Source organism: Telmatherina bonti (assembly GCF_933228915.1).
Source record: "Telmatherina bonti genome assembly, chromosome: 19".
In the NCBI taxonomy this organism is placed as follows: domain Eukaryota; kingdom Metazoa; phylum Chordata; class Actinopteri; order Atheriniformes; family Telmatherinidae; genus Telmatherina; species Telmatherina bonti.
The window spans coordinates 33,570,237-33,594,263 of record NC_136617.1 but is presented as its reverse complement, the minus strand read 5'-3'; the positions used below and the strand labels follow the sequence as shown (position 1 = coordinate 33,594,263).

Here is a 24,027-nt window from a genome sequence, read left to right as displayed (position 1 = left end):
ACATATCTGTTCACACTGTACTGACAACATGATTGACAGCTACTACCATGCTTTATGGCCTTGTCCACGTGTCCAGAGATTCTGGCTCCAGGTATGTAAAGATCTGTCAGACTGGTTTAAATGTAATATCCCTGCAAACCCCAAATTGTGCCTATTGAGTCACTTAGGTGAAAATAACATAGGGTTTAATTTAGCAAAACCAATCCTCAGCAGCCTGTGCATTGCAAAGAAAACTATCCTTGTGAACTGGAAAAGCAAACAGAATCTGTGTATCCAGCAGTTTAGAAATCTGTTATTAGATTACATCAGCATGGAAATGATGTCTGCCTCCTCAAAGGATCAGTCAGTTGAATTTCACTCTCTCTGGTCTCCTGTGATCAGCTCCATCACTTAGTGTAGGGGGGAGAGTGTGACCTCATCCCGCTCGGGGCTAGGGAGTGGCTGGGTGGCTCAGGTGGCTATGGGTCTGGGGTGGACCCCTGGACGGGGATCTTGGTTGCTTCATTACTGGGGGGGCTAGGTTTCCAGACCTGGCGGGAGGCCTTGGGTTGATCAATGGTTGGAGTTGCCTTTTGGCGGTGGGGCGAGGTCGCTGGCGGGGGCTGGATCGGCGGGTATTGGCTCCGTGACGGGTGGCCGTGCCGCTGTGGGGTGGGCGGGGTGCGGGTCCTGGGCTCCGGTGCCTGGGGCTGTCCCCTGCTTCTCGGGGATGGGGGGTCGGCCCTGCCGTGGGGGGGTTGGGCTGACCTGGACCTGCCGCTGCAGTGGGGGCGGGTCCGTGCCCTGGTGCCCGGCAGAGGGACCCGGGCCCAAGATAGTTGAGGATGGGGGGGTGCCTGTGTACATATGGGGTGTGTATGGAGGAGTGTAGTGGTACATGAATGTATGGGGGGTAGGGGTGCGTGTATGTGGGAGTGTGTTGAGGCATGTATGTGTGGGGGTGTACGTATGAGGGAGTGCGGTGGTGTATATGCGGGGTGTGTATAGAGGATTGTAGCGGTACATGAAGGTATAGGGGGTGAGGGGTGTGTGTATGCGGGAGTGTGTGAGGGGTGTTGGGGTGGAGGTTTAGGGGACTGTGATAGTACATGATTGTGTGGGGGGTTGGGGTTGTGAATGAGGGAGTGGGTGTGTGTGTGTGTGTGTGTGTGTGTGTGTGTGTGTGTGGGAAGGGGTAAGGGCTTGTGTGTGGATAATCTGGTGTTAAATGCATGGGAGATAGGGGTGTGTATATAGAGGAGTATTGAGATGCATGTGTATGGGGGGTAGTGGCCCGTGTGTAGGGGGGAGTGGGGGGGGTGCATGTGTATGTAGGTGTATAGGGGGGTGAAGGGTCATGATTATGAAGGGGGTAGGACTTCAGTGAGAGAAGTGGGGAGTTGTGGTGGTTTGTTCTAGGGTAGGTAGAATGAGAAGGGGTGTTTTGTGATGGGCAGGGAGGTGAGTGGGATGTAGGGTTTTGGAGGTGGACTAATCTTTTGGCCGTGTATCTGTTAGAATGGGTGTGTATGTGTATAGATGTATGTGTGGGTCTGTAGGTGTGTGTGTGTGTGTAGATGTGTGTGTATACCAGGCTGATGGTGAGGGGGTGTGAATGTGTTGGTGTGTAAAGGAGAAGGGAATGCAACATGTCTCTGGGTGGGGGCGTCTCCTAGGGGTGTGGGGGCGGTGGGCCCTTGGTCTGTCTCTCCTTCTCCCGCCCCTCCTCTTCTTTGCCCCCCCCCCCCCCCACTTTTGCATGTGGTTCGTTGGTGCCTTCTGGGGCCGGTGGCGGCTCCTTTATTGGGGTTGCTGAGGGCCCTGGTTGTTGGGGCAGCTGCCCTTGGCCTGTCCTGGCCTTCGGGGGCCCCGGGAATGGGGGACGTGCCTCGTGCCGCAGTTGGCTCATCTTCTTGAGGGAGGTGCGCTTCCCTCGGGACCTAAATCCCCGGACCCCCCTCCTTCCCTTCTTCCAGCACACACAGGCAGGGCGTTGGGAGGCGGACACGTTGATCTGGATGGTGAGCGAGGCCATCAAGGTGGTTTCGATCGCTGCACCCAGCATCGGTTCACCTCCCAGTTTTAATTACACTTAGTCAACATAACACAAAAAACACACACTGACAACACATGGACATACTTTGGGGGGCGGGCCATGCAGTGTGCGGTGGGCGGGGCTGCTTTGGTGGTCCCGCTCCCAACATGATGTGGTTACTTCTTCCCAATTTTAATTGCAAACAACACACACTTCACAATCATTCATAAGCTGGGAGGGAGGGGGTGACAATGGGGTCCTGCCACGCCCCTATTTCTGGGGCTGTGCCGGAGGAGTTTGGGCGGGGGAGTGGTGCTGTTCAGGGGGCCTGGGTCTGGGCTGGCCTGGCGGGGGTGGGACTGCTGCTGGCCCTGGGTGGTGCTGGATCGGCTGCATGTGTGGGGTGGTGGGGGGGCATTGACAGGGGTGGGGGGTAGTTGTGGGGCCCTGATCGGGGCCATCCTATCCCCTGCTCCCCCGGGGGTATCTCACAGGGGACACGTTGGGAAAGAAAGGTGAGGGCGTGCATGAGCCAATGGATGAAGTGGTGACTGAATGTTAGGGTAGAGGGGGGGTGGGGGGATCAGGGTGAAAGAATTTAGGAAAGTGGATGGCCGCTGGGATAGGAGGAAGGGGGGGTGTATGCAGATGGGTGGGGGTGCGTATGTGGGGTTATGTTGGTGGTACAGGGAAGTGATGGGGTGAGTGTACAATGAGGAGTGTGAATGTGGATAGAGGGGTGTAGGGAGGTGTGTGTGTGTGTGTAGAGTGGGGTATGCGTGTATGGAAGAATGGGTGATTATAGAGGGAGCAGGGATGTGTGTGTGAGGGTGTGTGTGTGTATAAAGAACGGGGGTAGGAGAGTGTGAGTTTGAGCGTGTGTAAGAGAATGGGTGGATAGGGTGTGTTTAAGGAGGAAGTGTGGATGCGTGTGGGTGTGGGTGGGGGTAGGTGGGTGGGTGCATGTGTGTGTGTGTGTGTGTGTGTGTGCGTGCGTGTGTGTGTGTGTGCACATGTGTGTGCGTGTGTGCGTATGTGTGTGTGTGTGTGTGTGTTTGTGTGCGTGTGCGTGGAGGGTCTTGGTGCTCGGGGAGCGCTGCTGGTCCACTGGGGTGCGGCCTGGCTGCCGCTCGGTGGCGGTCTGGGGATCCCGGCCCTCCGTCGGTGTGGGCTGGGTCCTCTGCCTGCGGGGGTGGGGGGTTGCTTCTGGGCTCTTGGGGCCGTGGGGCCCGCGCTCTGTCTGCCCTGGGTGGCCGGTGCCCGGCGGGGCCGGTCCTCGCTGGTCCGGGCCTGCTGGGGCCTGTTCCCCCTGACTGCGGGGGACTCTGGCTGGGACCCCCCTCTGCCTCCTCCTGGGTCGGTGCATGGCTGGCTCCGGGGTGGGGCGGTTGGGGTCTGCGCCTGGGGATGGCTGCCGATGGCCCTGGTCTCGGGGGTCCTCCTGGCGTGCCTCTTGCCTTTGTGTGGGAGGGGTCACACTGGCATGATCACCTTTTCCGGAAAACGTTCCACTCTGCATGTTCTGCATGTGACACAGTCACCGAGTCGTCACGCAGTTTTATTCACTAACAGCAGCTAGTTTTCTCATTTCTGTTTGTTTCTCATTTATATTTAACTTTTTAGATTCATAGTTTAGTTACTATGATCTAAAGTTGGCTTGTATGTGTATATATATGTGTGTTAATACTGGCAAGTGCGTATATGTTTGTACGTATGTATGTGTGTGTATGTGTGTGCATAGAGGTGCGTGTGTATATGTATGTATGTGTATATGTATATGTGTACATATGTATATATATGTGTATATATATATATTATGTGTGTATACGTGTGTGTATATGTATGTGTATGTATGCGTGTGTATGTGTGTGTTTATGTATGTGTGTGCCTGTATGTGTGTATGTATACATCTGTAGGTTGTTTTCTTTCTTTTTGTTTTTGGGTTATTTTTTAGTTGTTGTTTTTTTCTCTCCCTTTTCTCTCCCTTTATCTCTTTCCCTTTTCTTATGAGGTGTTTCTTCTCCTTTCTCTTTCTGTCTTTTGTCTGTCCTCTCTGGTCCAGCAGTACAAACTCTACAATTCAAACAACAATACAAAATAAACATAGAAATAAAATAAAAATTCAGAAAGTCAAGGGGATCATTATATCTATAAAGCTTCCCTTGGCAGAGAAAATTTGCTCAGCAGAACACAGCATCCAGACCATCATTCTGCTTGCCTAAATGCTGGACAAGACAAAAAAAAAAAGAAGAAAAAAAAAAAAAAAAAAAGAGGTCAGGGAGTGATATCACTGGAAGAGCAACTCCAACTCGCAAGTTGTTTGCGTTACGTGACAAGCAATGGTGCAATAAAAGTCTGTTCCATGGTCCAACACTGAGGTGGAGACGTTTCTTTGCTTGGTTGCTGAGGAAAGGATACAGAGGGAACCAGATGGAACGACACAAAATGGAAAATTCTATCAAGAGCTTTCTGATTCTATGGCTACGGCTGGCAACAGAGTTTTCAGCAGTGTCGAGAGAAGCTGAAAAAACTCCATAGTGACTATCAAGGTCAAGGACAACAATGGCTGGAGTGGATCAAACAGACGAGACTGGAAGTGGTTCCAACAAATGGATACGATTTATGGTCAGCGACCGGTGAGCCGCAGATCAAGTAGCAGATTGCGTCTAGGTCCTGTGTTGTTATAGAGCTTGTCGTGTGCAACACTGACATCACAGTGATTTCACACAAACCCCGCCCCTTTCAGACCTGTTACTAAACTGTAATGGAAAAGAAACAGGACCAAGTTGAGATGAGTTGAGGCGAGTTAAGTTGAGACAAGCTGGTACTGATGGAGAAGAGGCACAAGGCCATGATGGTGGATGACCCGATCGAGGGGGTGGACTTATAGGATGAAGAGGAGAGGATCGAACTGTGGGGGATAACTTGGGACAGGGCAATTGAGGAAGAGCAGTTGTTGATGGAAATGAACTGGTCTGCGCGATATGAAGTCAGCCTGGTGGGGGCATCATCATGATGTGGAGAAGGGATTGTAGTCGGGAGAGTATGATGGAAAGATTGATTGTATCAAAGGTGGCAGAGAGCTCCAGAGGGATGAGAACAGAAAGAAAGCCAGGATCAGAGGATTGGAGGAGGACATTAGTGACTTTCAGGGGGGCAGTTTCAGTGCTCTGGTGAGTATGGATCCAGTTTGAAATTGTTCATCGAGACGGTTGTCTGTGGGATGGGCTATGATTTGGGAGGCAACTGTTTTTACCAGGATTTTGGAAAGGAAAGGGAGGTTGGACTGAATTTGTCAGGGTATTGCCAGGGTTGAGTCCAGGTTTCTTGAGGATGGCGGTAGGCGATTGCAGCCAGTTTGAGAGAATGAGGACAGGGAAGGAGTTATGGAGGAGTTTACTATTCCAATAGGTGGAGATGGTGTGGAGGCATTGGTCAACAAGGGGAGAAGGGGTCTGGGTGGTGGAATTCATGGTAGCAATGATTTTAGCTAGATCAGTGGAAGCGATGGGCGAGAAGGTAAAGCGAGGAGAGGTAATTCGTAGAGTGGAGCGGGGGATGGGGTAGACAACATGCCATGCAGGGGAAGCGGGTTGGGAATGTAAATGGAGTCAATTTTGGATTGGAAAGGCGAAAGGACAGAATGAAATGATCAACTGTGAATGAATTTGCGGCGTTATCACTGGTATTTAGGAGTTAAAAGACAGTGGCTGAGGTTAGCATAATAGGTGGATCGAGGAGTGGATGAGGGCAGTTTCGTTGATGGTCCAGTTGAAAATGGACCAGTTTGCTTGACGATGAATTGTAAGTCCAGTTTTCCTTTGAAGTCTTTCAAGCTGGCATTTTGGTGGTTTCAGTTGGTGGAGGTTGGGGGTGAACCAATGGACTGAGTGTGTGAAAAAGATTTTTATAGGGGCCAGCTTCTTGAGGCAAGTAATAACAAAGTATTTTATAATGGTTGATAAGGGTCATCCATTGACGTTAGGGTGGAACGAAGGTATAGAACTGACTAACCAGCATTCTTTGTATGCATAAAATCTACAACTGATTTAATGTAAATGGTCTTGATGTCTATAAATTTAATTTATTTCATTTTGATCTGATTTTTGCCATTTGTTGTTGTCTTTCATGCTTCTTTACGCCTTCTGTAATGCTTTTAATGTTCTTTTGAATTGTCTTGTGCATGGAAGTTGCTGTACATCTAAAAATGCCTTGTTTTACAATTTTTTTTTTTATATATAACTCATCACAGAAATAGAAAAACACTGATATGCGGCTGTTACATGACTGGTTAAAAACAGAACATTTCAGTCAGTGGTAAGTGAGGATGCTTTGGATGTGCATTAGTCCCTTAAAGCTGGGATATAAAAGCTAATGTCTCGATTCATATATAAAAAAAGAGTGATGTAAGCACCTGGACAGGATCGTCTTACCTCTTCATTTCACCGTCTTTCCTTCATTAAGCTTAAGATGCTGATTACTGATGATTTGGCGTTGGAACAATTTTCTGTTCTTTCTTCATGTTCAACCTTCTCAACGGGTCTTGATTGATAATACTCCCCACATTTCCAGTGGAGACAGGACGGGACTGCAGACAGGACAGTCTCTCTAGCAGTGTAACTCTGCTGGAACAATGTGTTGCAACAACCAGCAAGATAATAATTTCCCAGTAATCTTGCCTGTAAACTAACTTAACATCATCTATTATCTACTATTTTCAGATAAGCAAATTACACAAAGTAATGCTAAAAAAAAAATCCTACATTTGTGAGAAATGCATTCTTGTGTGTGTATTATTACATAATCAGTAGCAGTTCTTCCATTTTCAAAGCATTTTTAAAGTGAGATCAATAACTAAACCAACAGTATGACTTGTTACATCTTTGGATAAAATATGTTTGTACATAATCAGCTTCATCACATTTAAAATGGAAAAATGTGATCTTTATTGCTTTCTGCATGTGTCTCAGCATTGTCTTGCTGAAATAGGCAGGATGATGTCTGGATGGCCCCAGATGCTCACGTTGCCATGGACACCGACAACCCCAGACCATGAGAGAGGCTTCAGAGCGATGTGTCTGTTCTGCCACCGTAGCTTAGTGTGACATTTGCTTCTGCGGTATTGACAGATGTTTGGCAGAGATATCCCACAAGTGTTAATAATTTACCAGCTTCCATTTCACACATTCTGACGGTAAAACAACTAAACTTCACACTAGTTGGTGTAAACAAAGAATAACGGTGAATTTTCTTTGTGTTGATGTTTCTTCACCCATCAAACCCATGAAACACTGGTGTTTGTGCTGCTAAGAGGCGAAGTGGCAAACTGCTCTGTGGTGAGACGAAGGAAAATTATTCTTACAAAATGTTGTTCCAAAACTTTTCTTTGATTGACAGCTGGTATGTAGTGAAACGACATTCCTGGACATTCCTGGACATAGGAGACTAACTTGATATGAAAACGTTTGTAACATCAGAAATGCAGCTTATGGATGGATCTGGTCACTTAAGGGCGTCAAACTGCCGTCCACGAGGGCCGGATCCAGCAGGTTGTTGTTGTTTCCCTGCACCAACACAGCTGATTCAAATCAAATGGATCCAGCAGCTTCTTGTCATCCTATTTATTAATCTGATCAGGCGTGTTGGAGCATGGAGACAACAAAAACCTGCAGGATCCTGCAGCCTTGGAGGACTGGAGTTTGACACCAGTGCAGGGACTCAAACATTTGACACGTCAGTCAAACAACGCAGCAGTTTAAACTGCTCTGGAAGGTCTGGTTTCTGGTGTCTTGGCGTGTTGCTGACACAGGAAGTGACTGAAAACCTTTGCACGTCTGTCATCTGCTCTGCTTCAGTTATTCAGACAATGTGAAGCATCTAAGCTGACTAACATCACAGAGACTGAAAGGGGTTTCTAAGTACAGCAGGAGCGAGTAACCGAAAGAGAACACTGCGCAAAAACCCCCAGAATCCAGAGATATCTTTGCCTGGATACCCTCAGATGTGCCTCATGCATGGTGATATCTGTCCTGGATACTCTCCGAACATGACCGTCTCAGATGTCATGTCAGGAACATATCAACTCCCGGTATGGGACCACTTTGATACTGATAGAATCTGCAGTTCAGATTTTCCCCAGATATGGGATACTGGTAAAGGCCCATATTCGGAGAGTATCCCTACACTAAAGATATTCGGACAGGATATCTCCAGATTCTACTCAAGTCAAATCTGGTGATTTCTGATGTTGGTATACTCATCATATCTGGGGTCAGGATTCTGTATATGTGGCCCGTAGCCATATTTGCAGTCCGAACACAAGTTATATCTGTTGTCTGGATATCTCCAGATTCTACTCATGTCAAATCTGGTGATTTCTGATGTTTGTATACTCATCATATCTGGGGTCAGGATTCTGGATATGTGGCCTGTAGCCATATTTGCAGTCCAAACACAATATTACTTATCTATATACCCTGCCTTTTCCAATGTAGCACACCAAATAATCAGTAAAATATCAAAAAAGGCCAACACATTTTGACTAGGTGAGCATATAGAACATTTACTTAAAATGACAGCTAACCATTTCACTTCAAACATTTCAATATAAAAATAAAACATGCACTCACAGCAAACAATTTATAAATAAATAAACACCAAAACCATCCACAGCAAACAATTTAAAAATAAATAAACACCAGAAAAATATCTAAGTCTCTTTTTAGTCCAGTTCACTTTCTTCTTCCACCACATAGCGACTGTTTCCAGGAGGTGGATCACGGTGTGTGAAACCTACACAGTTTCTTTAATGTGTCGACCTTGGTTCAACTCCCTTCTTACGGTTGTCATCCAAGGCCCTTTGACAAATACTCATGACCCTGGTGAGCCAAGTACAACGCCACTTTGGTGAGTTATAGTTAAACTCTGTCCTTTCACCGTTGCTTTCTTCATCACTGACATAATTTAGATTGGCTCCTTTCAAAAATTCCAGGTCATCTTTGTTAAGGACTTCCTCGCCAATCTTTACACGCTTTTTGAACAGCTGTAGAAGAAGAAAAACAAATGAGTTTTAGCTGTATGCAACCAAAGTCTACAATAAAAACCTTCTGTTTTTAATGGAATGTAAAGTGTATCATATTGAATTATATCTAAGGCCATGCTCAGTTAAGATATTGCAAATTAGAGGCAAGTGCTGCCTGTTTTCTGATGGTATGTTGACATCTTCATGAACATGGGACAGAAAAAAAGCCTAGCTCTCTGAGGCAGAAGGATGCATGTGAAGGTTTTGTTAGCTACACCTATATTGTTTATTTAGATCACTAAGTTATTCAGATCCAGCTGTGACAGAGGTATACTCAAAATATGCAGGGTTCTTATTTGTTTACCACAAAACGCTACAGTTTTTTAAATAAGTTGTGCACATTAATAGACTCTGCACAAGTCATTAAAACTTCCCTAGTACTATGGACTTATGGACTACAACAAAAAGGATTAAATAAAAATTCTTCAGATAATTATAAGTTTTTACAAACATAAACAGTGACGAATACTTCTAAGGATATTCTATGCTATGCATGCACATACCTAAACCCAAATACATACACTAACAGTCAAAAGTTTGGACACTTTACCATTACATCCAATTGGAAAATGTGCCCAAAAGTTTGACTGGTACTGTACATACAACATGGACATAAAGGTAAAACCAAATTGTCAAAATATGACATATAGTTCAGTTACACAGACAGCTGCAGATTTAGTTAAGACAACTCACCCGGTCACGCCTACTTGTCATGAGCTTCCGCCTCTTGACTCTCTCCTTGGTCCCATCTCTCTCCATTCTCTCAGAGGCTTTTAAATTTTCAAAGGCCCGGTTACATGCTCCTAGTGGATGGAAAAACATTGACAGGTGAAATATAAATGCTAGCTATTTACACATCACCTTATCAAACCCGACTTCACACCCATGTTTAATACATACTTCGAACTTGGTGGAAGCTCCAATTTGGTTCCACATCTTTAATTGCCTGGATCACTGCAGCTGTAACCTCTTCATTGTGTGGTGTCCGAAAGCTGAAGAAAAACACCAACATTTTTAAAGCTGCTAATATTTTTCTAGACTTAAAACATTAGAAAGAAACCTACTTGTCACTCGGCTGGACCCTCCACTGGAGCTGCTCCCCGAGATTTACATGTGTTTGACGAACCAGAGCCTGTGGGGGGAGGAACCATTATAATGTGTTTAGCTACATTAAATTCTCTATTACGGTCAAATTTCTGTAATAAATATAGTAATGCATAAAGTATGGGTAAAAGTGCAGATTGATTAAATGGGAAGGCAACTGGAGGAGTATATGTGCAATAATAAGGAAAGTAGAACAGGCCACTTATGAGTTATTGCTTCCACAATAAAAAAAGAAATACAATAATCCCCTGAAAAGTTGTCTGATATTACAACTCATTATTATTCCAAACATTTTTAAGTACAGTATTTTAACACATATAAGTTTTTTAGGCTTGCTCTCAAAAGCAAATACATACAGAAAGTTCCAGAGGGATCTTTGAATCCGGTGTACTTTTAGCTTCATATTTTTTCTCCATTTCATCCAGCCTCTGTGCCATCCCCTTGAAATCAGCTTTCATAGATTCCACTAACTGATATAGAGACTCAACTTGCCTGAAAATTGAGAAAAAGAGGAACATTTATTGTTAGAATAGAAAATAGAATAACATACATAATTTCATTACATAACAATGTTACAAATTTAAGGGGCTCAGTCAACACAGTGCGCCAAAGAAATAAAACAGGGAAGACAAATAGTTCACATCAGTATTTTTGTTTGGAATCAGTCTGTTTGCTCAAAGTCTGGAGAAATGTGAACGCGCCAAACAACTTCTGATTCAGACCAAAGAACCGGACTCGGTCCGCCTACAAATGCAGGTCTCGGTCAGTTTCAAGTGGACCAAATACAGGAAGTGGACTACAAAAAAAGTCCCTTCCTGCATGTGGTGTAGCATGGCATTGTGGGTAAATCCATAGCGATGGCGTTAAGGGTCATCTGCCTCGCCTGGTGTTCATACTGGGTCCATTGTTGCAGTGGATTTCTGCAGTATACTTGCGAAGGACACAATAAAAACCCAAAACAGCCATAGTTTAACTCCAAATGGAAGAGTTTTCCTCTTCACGTGGGTCTTGTCCTCTTTTTAGCTAAATACTAGTGCAGTGCCACCCTTGGTTAGAAGTATTCTAATGGTTTGGTTCGTTTGACCACAGTGCAGTGTAAACTAAACATGATCTCTGTCCGCATGGACAGACCCCCCCACAAGTGAGCCCAGTCCGCAACCGGATCGACTCTCCTGATGTGAATACACTCGTCAAATATATAAATGAAAAAGGAAGGAAAAGCAAATGGTAAAAATCCCCCATTAACATTGCTGCATTAAATAAGCTTACCTCAAAATATCTGAACGAGTAACCGTCCCCATGTCCCGGACCCTTGGCGTCCTCGGAGAGCTGGAATTAGAGAGAATGTGGTCTTCATGCATTCTACTGCGTCCCCGCTTTTCGTTGCATGGTGTTCGCATGCCGTAGTCTTCCATGTCTCTTTGTTCTGTCAGTGTTTTCTTAAAAGCTTAAAGTCTTGTCGATTTCGATGTCTTCTGAGGCTGGTCAGTGCCGCATAAAATTTAAACAGTCTGGTCGTGTTATTTGCAACCAATGAAAATACGCAACGGCGACACGCCAGTGACGCAACCAATCAGATTTGTTTTCACAAGGCCTTCGGATATACGTCACGACCATAGTAATCGTGTTGCAGAGGGATACCCCCAAACATGTCTTTCAGCAATAAATAAAAATATAAGTTTAAAAAAAAGCACGGAAGCCAAAAGTACGGAAGCGTAGAGATGTCATCCTTATAAAAAAAAAAAAAAAAAGTTTGGGCCTTTTTACGTTATAACGTGATAGTTTATTGTAAAAACGTGAAACGTATCACGTTATAACGTGATATTTTATTGTAAAAACGTGAAACTATCACGTTATAACGTGATCATTCTTTTGTAAAAACATGAAACATATCGTGTATCTGACAACGTGAACTTGGTAATTTTCGACTTTAGATGAGGAAATTGTGTGCGGGGTGGGTAGGAGATCACAAATGGCTCATTTACAGGACTTGATAGAGTTTTTCTTCATACTTGGGTTGAGACATTGTGAAATTATGGTGCTTTGGAACACTTTCGAGCCATTGTAATAAATATGCGTAGTTTAAGGACAGTTTTATAAGGCATGGGTCTGTACAGAAGGAAAAATGAGTCAAATCCCCATGACGTGGCATCATTTCTCATTGAAACTTGAGCGGCACGAGAATCGCTATGAATGCAAACATCATCGGTGCATCCAAGTGCCATGTATCCATCCCTCCTCTACCGCTTATCGGGGTTCTGATCGCAGCATAACCAGGGAAGCCCCCCTCCTCAGCCACATTCGCCAACTCTGCGGGGGGTCCCAAGGCGCTCCCGGGCCAGCTGAGAGATGTAATTCCTCCAGCGTTCAAGTGGTTATATGTTTTTACAATAAAACATTATTGCAAGAATCAAGGACCTGTACGCTTTGGATGCAACAGTCTGGTGCTGAAGCAGCATGCAGGGCTGTCAGCGTCCCAGAGGGGTGAGGGCTGCGTGTCCTTCAACAAGGATGAGAGCTTAGCCATGATCATCTTTTTTAACAACACCTCAACAGGTGGATCTGACTGCCGCTTCGCTTGATCGTACAGAGACGCCCCAGACAAATTAGCCTGGCATCTCTCAGTACAGTGAAGCCTGCATCAGACGTCAGGTGGAGGATCCTGATAATTTGACCTGATTTGAATTCTATCGGGTCTGACAAAGGTTGAAATACCTCGTTTTCTTGATATAACGTTGAAAAAAAGAATAGTCGAGCACGACTGTTCTCGGCTTCCGTAATACAAAGCTTTTAAAAACTTATTTCCAGTGACCCCCTAAGTTGTGTCGCAAAGTTGTATTCAGTGACACCGCCCACCTTCCCTCCCTCCAATTGCACATCTTACTCCCCAAAGCTTTAAAATGGGTTCAGAATGTCTTCAGCAGAGAAGTAATAGGTTTAGAATTTTTTCCCTTGATTTTTGCCTTAAAAGCAGCATGTCTCAGGAAGAAAAGAAAAGAAAACGATTGGAAAGATTTTGCCATCACTGCGGAAAAGATGTTTCAAAATCAACATTCTACCGCCATCAGAAATGTGCAGAAATGGTAATTATAACTATTTACTAATGTTGCAATATAACACAGTTTATTAGATTTGGTGTTTGCAGCTGTGTTTATATGAATGTACACACATCTATCTATCTATCTAGTATTATAGATGTATTATATATATATGTATATGTATGTGTATATATATATGTATATGTATGTGTATATATATATATATATGTATATGTATGTGTATATATATATATATATGTATATGTATGTGTACATATATATATATGTATATGTATGTGTATATATATATATGTATATGTATGTGTATGTGTATATATGTATATGTATGTGTATATATATATATATATATGTATATATATATATATATATATATATATATATATATATATATATATATATATATATATATATATATATATATATATATATATATGTGTGTGTGTGTGTGTGTGTGTGTGTTTTCAATCAGATGGAAGACAGAGATAATACAAGCAATTTCTTGTGGGTTAACAGTAAAAAACATTCTGCTCAAGCCTAGCCTCTTTGTCCTGAAAAGAGCAGACATAGTTTGGATTTATATGACTGTTTTTTACTCTCAGATGACAAGACTGTCGTACCACATTGATCATGAAACTGATGATGACTCTGCAGGAAATCAGCAGGTAATGTACTCAAAGTTGTGTTTGATCCAAAACCATATAGGTACCAAGAAATTCACAGCTATATGTTTCCTCACAATGAAGGTGAAAAATTATCAGTGTGCTCCAGCTCTTTTGCTTTTTTGCAAGTCAGCTATCTGTCAGCTGTTAAGCACCTGACATAGCCATTAATCTTGCTGGAAGAAGTCCAGATCAGTTTAATGAAATTCTTTAAATTTTTCTTAGCTTGTCCGACAAGGCACCACTACTCCTTGCGACTTTTTCTTTTCCATGTCCTTAATAATGTGTTCTGTTGGATAGGAAATGCCTATAAATTGTGATTTTGAATTTGCTTCACTGTGTAACTGTGCTTCTGTTGTTTTTGCAATTCAGCCAATGATACGACCACCAGCACAGCGTATTGTGGATTCATCAGAGGATGAACAGGTAATTCAGTTTGTTTCACAAGAAAACATTTGTGTTGACAAGTCTGCTCTATGTTCAGAGTTTCTAACCTACAATGAGGTTTGCACAGATTTAAATTGTCCTGCAATGACCTCCAAAGTAGTTGATTTGCATGACATTGTCTGGGAGTACAGCCAGGACAAGAACAATTAACCAATGATGTGGCTGTTACTTCTACAATCCCTGTTACATTTACATAGAATAAGGTGTAAATATATCTGTAGTTCAGCTTTTCACCTCTCGTGTTATCCCTTTGTCTGCCACTCATCAACTTGCTATTCAGTTCACAGCAGATTTTCCGCAAAAACAGATTTTCTAATCGTCACCCGTTACCCAAATTGGCTTTCCACATCAATAAGCTCCCAACCACTCAGCCTAGGCTTTAGATTATAGCGTTATTTTTTCAGACAACTACAAATTTAAACATACACACACAAGTTTGGGTATGTGTTTGAAAACACAAATATATACACACACAGAGATTACTTGCAAGTTGGTTGCAAAATTGGCAAGAACCACATTGTTGCAGATGGCAGGCTTGTAAATTTGGAGGGTCCTGCAATTTCTGCATGGATGAGACATTCATGCCATGAACAAGATATCTGCTTACATTTGGGGCACCTCAAACGTTATGTGGCCTGCAGGTCATAGGGATCAGTTTAATGAAATTCTTTAAATTTTTCTTAGCTTGTCCGACAAGGCACCACTACTCCTTGCGACTTTTTCTTTTCCATGTCCTTAATAATGTGTTCTGTTGGATAGGAAATGCCTATAAATTGTCATTTTGAATTTGCTTCACTGGGTAACTGTGCTTCTGTGGTTTTTGCAATCCAGCCAATGATACGACCACCAGCACAGCGTATTGTGGATTCATCAGAGGATGAACAGGTAATTCAGTTTCAGCTTTATAAGAATGTAAGCGTGAAGAAGTTTTGTTGCAAACATTTAATAGTGAAAAAGGGTTTTGTGTCATCGCACCAATAACCAAGACAATAACAGCTCTCATCATCTGTATTTACTAGCTAGAAAACTAATAATTTTTTAGATTTTAATTTATTATTTGTTTCTTTTGAAAAAGATGCCCAGACTGTCTAAAAACTGCATCGAGGAATCTTCAGAGGATAACAACACAGAAGATGAATCTGCTGGAAGTGCACAAGTAAGTAAACTACATACAATTACATTCAGTTTTATTGTCAGTATTTTGTATTTATGCAGCTCGTTGTGCAATTTTGGAAACATCATAAAAAAAAAAAAAATTCTATTTACATTCTTTCAGTCAATTTCAGAAGACCAAGAATTTTGGAGTGAGGAAGAGGAAGTGATTGAACAACACAACAACACAGAAAAGCCTGAAGAACTAGCATCCAATGAAAAAAATGCAGTTATGATGTTCTTGCTTTTTATATTGTCAACATGGAAGTCACTTTTCAAAATATCTGACCGTGCATTTGAAGCCATCTTAAAAATTTTCAGAAGCTTTTTTCTTTTTTTGAATGGTATAATAAGTGACACTGCTTTACAAAACATCACAACCCACTTCCCCGCCACTTTATACATGCTGAGGAATAAATTAGTAGTAAAATATGACTTCACAAAATATGTTGTTTGTCCAAAGTGCCATTCTGTTTATGCCTTTAATGAAGCAGTAAAACATATCTATGATGCAAGCGGAAAGGTAATTCGGAGAAAGTCAAACAAATGTGGCTATGTTGCATATCCCAGACACACACAAAAAAAATTCCGTAAGGGATGTGACACTTTGCTGATGAGATCTGTCATTGGGAAAGATGGAAAAGAGTTTCTTTACCCCAAAAGACAATTCTGTTATCGAAGCTTGATTACATCTATTGGTGACATGTTAAAGAGGCCTGGCTTTAAAAAGTCTTGTGAAAAGTGGAGGCAGCGTAATGTAAGGGAGGGACTTTATGCTGACGTTTTTGATGGACAGGTGTGGAAGGATTTTCTGGTTTATGAAGGCAAGCCATTCTTAAAAGAGGCAGGCAATCTTGGTCTTATGCTCAATGTTGATTGGTTCCAGCCCTATAACAATATTAATGACTCAGTTGGTGTGATTTATATCGCAATAATGAACCTTCCTAGGGAGATACAGTATAAGAAAGAAAACATGATAGTTGCTGGAATTATACCTGGTCCCCATGAGCCAAAAGAACATATTAATGGGTTTTTGGAACCCTTGGTCAGCGATTTAAAAAAAACTGTGGACTGGGTTATTCATAGATGATGGTACTGCTACTGGGCAGTTTGTTCGTGCTGCTCTGTTGTGTTTAGCATGTGACATACCAGCTGCGAGGAAAACTGGAGGTTTTTTGAGCCATATGGCAACTAAGGGGTGTAGCAAGTGTTTGAAAGATTTTACACGCACACGAGATAATAAAGTAGATTACTCAGGATTTGATGAGGCATGGCCAATGAGAAGTAGTAAGGAGCACTGTAGATATGCCAGAGAAGCCAAGAGAGCAATAAATAAAGCTAATAAAACAAGGATTGAACAGAAATATGGTGCTAGATACAGTTGTTTGCATGATTTGCCATATTTTGATGTTGTCAGAATGCATGTAATTGATCCAATGCATAACTTGCTCGAGGGTACAGCCAAAAGAGTTTTGCAAGTTTGGAAAGATACCAATGCCATCTCTAAGGAAGGGTTTGTAACAATTCAGGATCGGGTAAACTCTTTGAAACTTCCCAGTACAATAGATTCTGGCATACCCTCAAAGATTGAAGCAGCTTTTGAAGGTTTTACGGCTGCACAGTGGAAACTCTGGGTTTGTGTATATTCCACCTTTGCCTTGAAGGGAGTCTTAGGAGAGGGGGACTACATGTTATGGCAAATTTTTGTTGCAGCAACGCAGTTGATGTGCTCCAGAGTCATTGATAGTGCACAGATTGAGGATGCCCATAGATGTTTAAAGATATTTTGCAATTCTTTTGAAAGGAAATACGGAAAACATTGGTGCACTATGAACTTGCATTTACATTTGCATTTAAAGTCATGCATAAAAGATTATGGACCAGTTCATGGATTCTGGTGCTTCTCATTTGAACGTGCCAATGGTACATTGGGAGAATATCACACAAACAACCATGAGACTGAGGTGAATATGATGCGGAAATGGCTCACTGAATGGCAAGTAGCAGGGCAACAAATAATATGTCCACCTCCTTGGGCAAGCTGTGATCCAGACATTGAATCACTATTTCACAAGGCCCCCACTAGCACAGTTATTCATGCAGAAAAATTTCATGTTTTACATGATCTCATCCATGGGGTTATTACTCATGACAACTTTGCATTTGATCGTACTATTGAAACTTTGCTTCCACCAGTTAAATCTAGTACAATGAGTTATTCAGATAATTTCTATCTGCTTTCAATGTTTAAGATCATATATCCAAATGACCAGATTCAGCGAGTGTCCCTTAAGTACATGTGTAGCAACAGATACAGTTTAGCTGGTGATGTATTTTCAACATGTCACTATAGGTCAGTAACATCATCATTTGTGACAGCAAAGTGGTTGGGCATTGACAGTATCACTGGAAATCAAATTATTGACGCTAATGCTTTCATGCGCCCAGGGGAGATATCGGGTATATGGAAAGTTTTTGTCTGTTTATGTCGTGATAATAGTTGGATAATGGTTGAACATGCAGTGGCAAAAGTGTATTGGTTCAAAGAGCATGGAGATAAATTGCATTTTGGGCAAAACAGCTCTTGCACAGTCTGGGAAACCATGCATTTGCCATGTTCATACCACTTAAGAGGATTGCAAGGCAGTGTGCCCACTGTACATTTAAACTAGCATTTTCCAAGGGAAGGAAAGAAACTGTGAATGTGTTGGTAATGCTACCCTCAGCAAAATGTGTTTAGCCATGTGCCTCACCCAGCGATAATACACAAGCCTCTAATATTTGTACTATATCATGGTCAAACTTGTGTAGTAACATATATTGTAAATACTTTTCTTTGCTGTCAAAAGAACTTTGCTGCTCATTTGCATGTTATTTGTAAAAATTTGTACGATTAACACCATTAAAAAGATGTGTTTTTGTCATTACTGCTATACTGGCATTCTGTTTGGAACTGTTGAAGCAAAATCAACAAAGTCATATTTAAAAATTGAAATATATAGAAAAAGATAAATGGCTGGTATCCTGACACAATATAATAGCATATCAGGTGCCCAGAGCCTGTACATCAACAAGTAGAGCACATTTCAACCAAATGCTGGATTTGTATAAGAAATGGTCTGGATTCTTCTGAGACTTAGAGAAATATTCCTTACAGATATGTCAGGATTCTGGCCCTTTGGCGTATCTTGACTCAGATGCTTCCTGACAGGACTGCAGGTCATATTAGGAGAGAACAAAACTCCGACACAATACACGTCCTAATACAGTATGTTATCTCTGTATATCACCAGATATGGAACCTGTAAAACAAATTCTAGATATTTACCAGAATTGGTCCAGATTCTTCTGAGACTTGGAGAAATATCCCCTACAGATATGTCAGGATTCTGGTTCTGTTCAGTATCTTGACCTCAGATACTTCTAGACGTGACCGCAGGTCATATTCGGAGCTCACATATGACAAAAGTCGGACACACCTTGTGTCCGGACACAATATATGTCCTCATGCAGAATCTTGTGTCAGTATATCACCAGATATGGTACATGTTGATCACTGAGGATATTTACCAGAAATGGTCCAGATTCTTCTGAGACCTAGTGAAATATCCCCTATAGATATTTCAAGATTCTTGCTCTGTTCAGTATTTTGATCCCAGATACTTCCGGATGTGACCGCAGGTCATATCTGGAGCTCAAATATGACAAAAGTCAGTCACACCTTGTGTCCGGACACAATATATGTCCTCATGCAGAATCTTGTGTCCGTATATCACCAGATATGAAACATGTCTGAATATGCACCAGAAATGGTCCGGATTCTTCCGGTATTTAGGGAAATATCCCAACAGATTTTCATGGATTCTTGCCCTTTTCACGCAGTGGAAATTTAGAAGTTACTCATTTAACCTTTTAGGTTCTGCAGTTTTGTAGTCTGTAAAGAATTCTGTAAATGAGAAAAAATAGTGAATAGAACCAGTTTATGATGAGAGTAGAAATACTCTTATGGTGGCACTGATCTAATTAATTAGATGCTTTGTATTTAATCTCAATCACATGATAATAGCTGCAACAAAAAGCAACTTTTTGTTTTGTGAACAACGGAACCAAATAGACACAGACATTAATATCATAAAATCAAGCTTAATTTATGTCTGGAAAAAAGACCTTTATTTGCATTTTGATGTTTTTCCAGCCGATCATGTGAAATTCCCATTTCATGTTTAAAACAGTGGGAAAAAAATGCAATTTGACTTAAAGTGTCAGTTTTACAGAACAGCTCACCTAATGCCAGGCGGACACTGTGCGATTTTAGAAATCTGACTGTCGGGGAAATGCTCCCACTGCACGACCGGGTTTGTCCCTCGTACTCTATCTGACCCTACGACATGTGTACTCATACTGTACGACTCCTGTCAGCCACGATTATTAACAACCACGACTAGTTGTCGGTGTCAGTCGGTGTGTGACGGCACAACGTGCTCGAGTGTGAACAACGAAAAACAACGTGGTCTGCGACAGCAAAATCGTGGTGAAATCCCCTCGAAACCGCACAGTGTCCGCCCATCTTAACCCTAATCCAATTCTGTAGATAAGAGTCTACAATATATTACAGAACTTTTAAGTTTTTAAATGTTTTTGTCCAAACTCTTTAACATCTGGAAAGCCAGAATAACAGATATCCACACTGGGAAGCGCCACCATGCAAGGTGTAAAGACCTCCAGACAACAAACTAAAGAAGATTATTCAGCAAAGCAAAATGTTCATTCATTGGTTGTGTTTAGGGATGTGACAAAATAAAATAAATTCTGGAGGAGGTGTTTGGAAGAACTCTGAGGAAATGTTCCCCTAAACCCCAAAATTATCTACATCTTTAGCCTCAAGAACTTCATGCAAGAGAATGTTTATTCATCAATTTTTCTGTATTGCAGGCAAATTGCTTGATAGCTCTGAACTTTCTGTTTTTATTGTTTAAATATCAATAAGTACACCAGAGTAGCTAAGAACCCATTTTCACCTGCAGACCCTGGGCAGGTAAACATCCATCCATCCATTCTTTGCTGCTTATCTGGGGCACTTGTCGCGGGGGCAGCAGCCTAAGCAGGGAAGCCCAGACTTCCCTCTCCCCAGCCACATTTGCCAACTCTGTGGGGGGGATCCAGAGGCGTTCCCAGGCCAGCCAAGAGATATAATCCCTCCAGCGTGTCCTGGGTCTTCCCCGGGGTCTCCTTCCAGAGGGACGTGCCTGGAACACCTCACCAGGGAGGTCCAGGAGGCATCCTGACCAGATGTCCTCACACTGGTTTCTCTCAATGCGGAGGACAGCGGCTCTACTCTGATCTCCTCCCGGATGACCGAGCTCCTCACCCTATCTCTTCGGTCACGACCCACAGCTCATGACCATAGGTGAGGGTAGGAACATAGATCGACTGGTAAATGGAGAGCTTCGCCTTCTGGCTCAGCTCCTTCTTCACCACGACAGACCGACGCAGAGTCCGCATTACTGCAGACGCCGCACCGATCCATCTGTCGATCTCGCGTTCCATCCTTCCCTCACTCGTGAACAAGACCCCGAGATATTTAAACTCCTCCACTTGAGGCAGGACCTGACTCCCGACCCGGAGAGGGCAATCCACCCTATTCCGGCTGAGGACCATGGTCTCAGATTTGGAGGTTCAGGTAAACAGGTAAACAGTAAACACAAAATGGTGACGAGACATTACATAGCCCAGACGACAACAAATTAAAATAAGCTACAAATAAAACATGACAGAATAAAATGGCACTATTTGAATAAAACAGTAACGATGACTGTTTACATCTGTTTAAATCCACACCTGTAAGCACTCTGTCCTTCGTCTTCATGTTGGGTTTTTTTCTGCTTCTTATTGTTGTTTTTAATGTTTCTATTGTACAGGGTCCTGAAGGGACTTGAAAGGTGCTTTTAAATAAAATGCATTATTAGAAACATTATTAAGAGTGTGAAAATATAAACGTAGATAAATTATTTGTTGCGTACAATATGAATTCTGATTAAAAACCACAACCCAGTGCATGTCTATGCGTAGTTCTATCCTAAAACAAGCTGGCGGAGTGCGAAGAGACCTGGCAACCATTCTGGGACTTTTACTGGTGTAGATTCTACTAATGTTCTGATTTTGTCTCCTTTTTATTCAAGTTAATTAAAGTAAATAATCTATTAATGCTTCAGTTGCTCTACTGTCACTCTGTGTGGACGAAAGATGAGCACGAACGTTTATCTGGTTGGATCTGGTTTTGCTCTGCAGCTGGAGGACTGGTCCAGCTGTTCAGGTGTATCAGTGTGTGTCTGTGGAGGTCCAGCTGGGAATACGATCATATGTGTGTGTCAACACGACAACGCTGTGTTGTCTCTGCAGGAGAGGAGTGCAGCCAGGACGAGAGCACCGCCGCCGCCATCTTTACTGTGCAGTTGGACGACCACCTGGGTGGAAAACCGGTCCAGTATCGAGAACTGCAGGGCGCCGAGTCCACGGACTTCACCAGATACTTCAAGGACGGGATCACGTACAGAGTATGGTTGACATTTATTACTGACATATACCAGGACCTGGACCTGGACCCAGACACAGACCTGGACCAGGAACATGACCATGCCTGAGACCACGACCATGACTGTGACCAGGACAAGGACCCTAACCAGGACCTGGACAAAGTACTGGACCAGGACCAGTACTAGGACCAGGATCAGGACAAATACCTGGATATGCACCAGGGCCGAGACCAGGAACAAGAACATGACCAGGACTGGGACAGTACCCAGACTCAGACCTGGTACCGGACGCAGACTCGGGACCTGGACCCTGATCAGGACCATGAGACTGAGAGAGTGACTGTGACCAGGACCGGGACCGGGACAGGGACCAAGACCTGGGCCTGGAACAGGTCCCATACCCGGACCAGGACCGTGACCTTGACCATAACCTGGACCTGGACCTGGACCCAGACCAGTCACCAGGAACATGACCATGACTGTGACCAGGACCAGGAAGCAGACCTGGTCCAGGTTATTGTTCCAGCACCAGAACTGGAAATCAGGACCTGTACCAGTACCAGGACCAGGTGCCATACCAGGCCCGGGACCATGACCATGACCATAACCCGGACCTTGACCGAGACCCTAATCAGGACCAGGATTTAAAAATGACCCTCTCACCCTGAAGTGGTTTCAGGCAGCTGGTTTGGTCGTTTGGGGGTTTTGTTGTGGACCACCTGACTTAGACAGTCAGGTCTCAGACGTCCAGACGGTTTCAGTAAGTTTATGTCACATCGATTAAGTTTTAAAGAAGCTGACCTGAGATAAAGTAAGACTCGGGTCGCCGCTGCAGGTTTTTAGTCGTGGCACAGAAAACAGGGTCCAGGGACTGAGGAGGACTGAACAGTTCTGTTCTCTGCCTTCAGACCGGTGGTGTGGCCTCAGGTTTTAACCATGTGGTCACCAACAACCTGTCGGCCCAGAGACTGCTCCACATCAAGGGTCGGCGTGTTGTCAGAGCGACCCAGGTGCCCCTGAGCTGGTCCAGCTTCAACAGCGGAGACTGCTTCATCATCGACCTCGGAAAGGTAAGGAAGGAAGGAAGGATGGACCGTACATGTGCATGACAACACGCGATCATAGACGTCTGCGGTGAATCTCTGTGTGTTTGTAGACGATCTACATGTGGTGTGGGTCCAAATGTAACAAGTTTGAACAGCTGAAAGCAGCACAGCTGGCCAGAAGTATCCGAGACAACGAGAGGAGCAGCCGCGCTGAGGTGGTGATGGTGGAAGAAGGACAAGAGCCAACCGGTCTGATAGAAGTAAGTCTGAGTCCCGTCTGAACAGCAACCCCTCTGAGCCTGAATCTGAAACCACTTTCTATTCATATAACAACATCACCTGTTATTACTGGACCTTACTGTCTTCAGAGAAATCATTTATAGACCGCATTTTATCTGAATTATATCCAATGTTGCTTGACGCCTTTCATATGGAGAAAACTTCCTGGGCAGGATGTCATGGTCCGTTTGAGTTCACTTGGATCCTCTACTCAGATGTTGTTTTTAAAGTGGAACTATTCTGTGCATTTCAGGCTAATTTATTTTTGCTGGAAGTGACTTTTTTTGTCTGCTTCCTGTATTTGGTCCGCTTGAAACGGACCGATCCCTGTGTTTGTAGCAAGTGGCAACCTCCAAGTGGTTAAAAGTGAAGCCTATGCAGAAGTGTTTAAAACTGCAGTTCCCCCTTCATCCACTAGGGGCTCCAAAACAGAGATAATCCCCATAGACTCCCATGTTAAAAAGACCAACTTCACAGCAGAAATAAACATGTTTACAGCAGGAATAAACATGTTTACGGCAAAAATAAACATGTTTACAGCCTGGTACAAAAATCCATTTCAGGTTCAAAAGGTCAGGTTTACCTTCATGACAATGTGGCGGGAGTGATTTTTTTCCTAAATCGCCTGTTTAAAAGTAATTTAATCTCAAATT

At 43.2% G+C, this 24,027-nt stretch overlaps 1 protein-coding gene across 1 annotated transcript in view; it reads left to right on the top strand.

Moving 5' to 3' along the window:
• Positions 1–24,027, top strand: part of scin (scinderin) — a gene marked incomplete at both ends in the record, with an annotated part of 42,224 nt that overhangs the window by 6,433 nt on the left and 11,764 nt on the right. Inside the window, 3 exons of the mRNA XM_079258790.1 lie at positions 21,916–22,070; positions 22,958–23,119; positions 23,206–23,355. Of these exons, the coding sequence (XP_079114916.1) occupies positions 21,916–22,070; positions 22,958–23,119; positions 23,206–23,355 (467 nt within the window). The remainder of the gene's footprint in view (positions 1–21,915; positions 22,071–22,957; positions 23,120–23,205; positions 23,356–24,027) is intronic.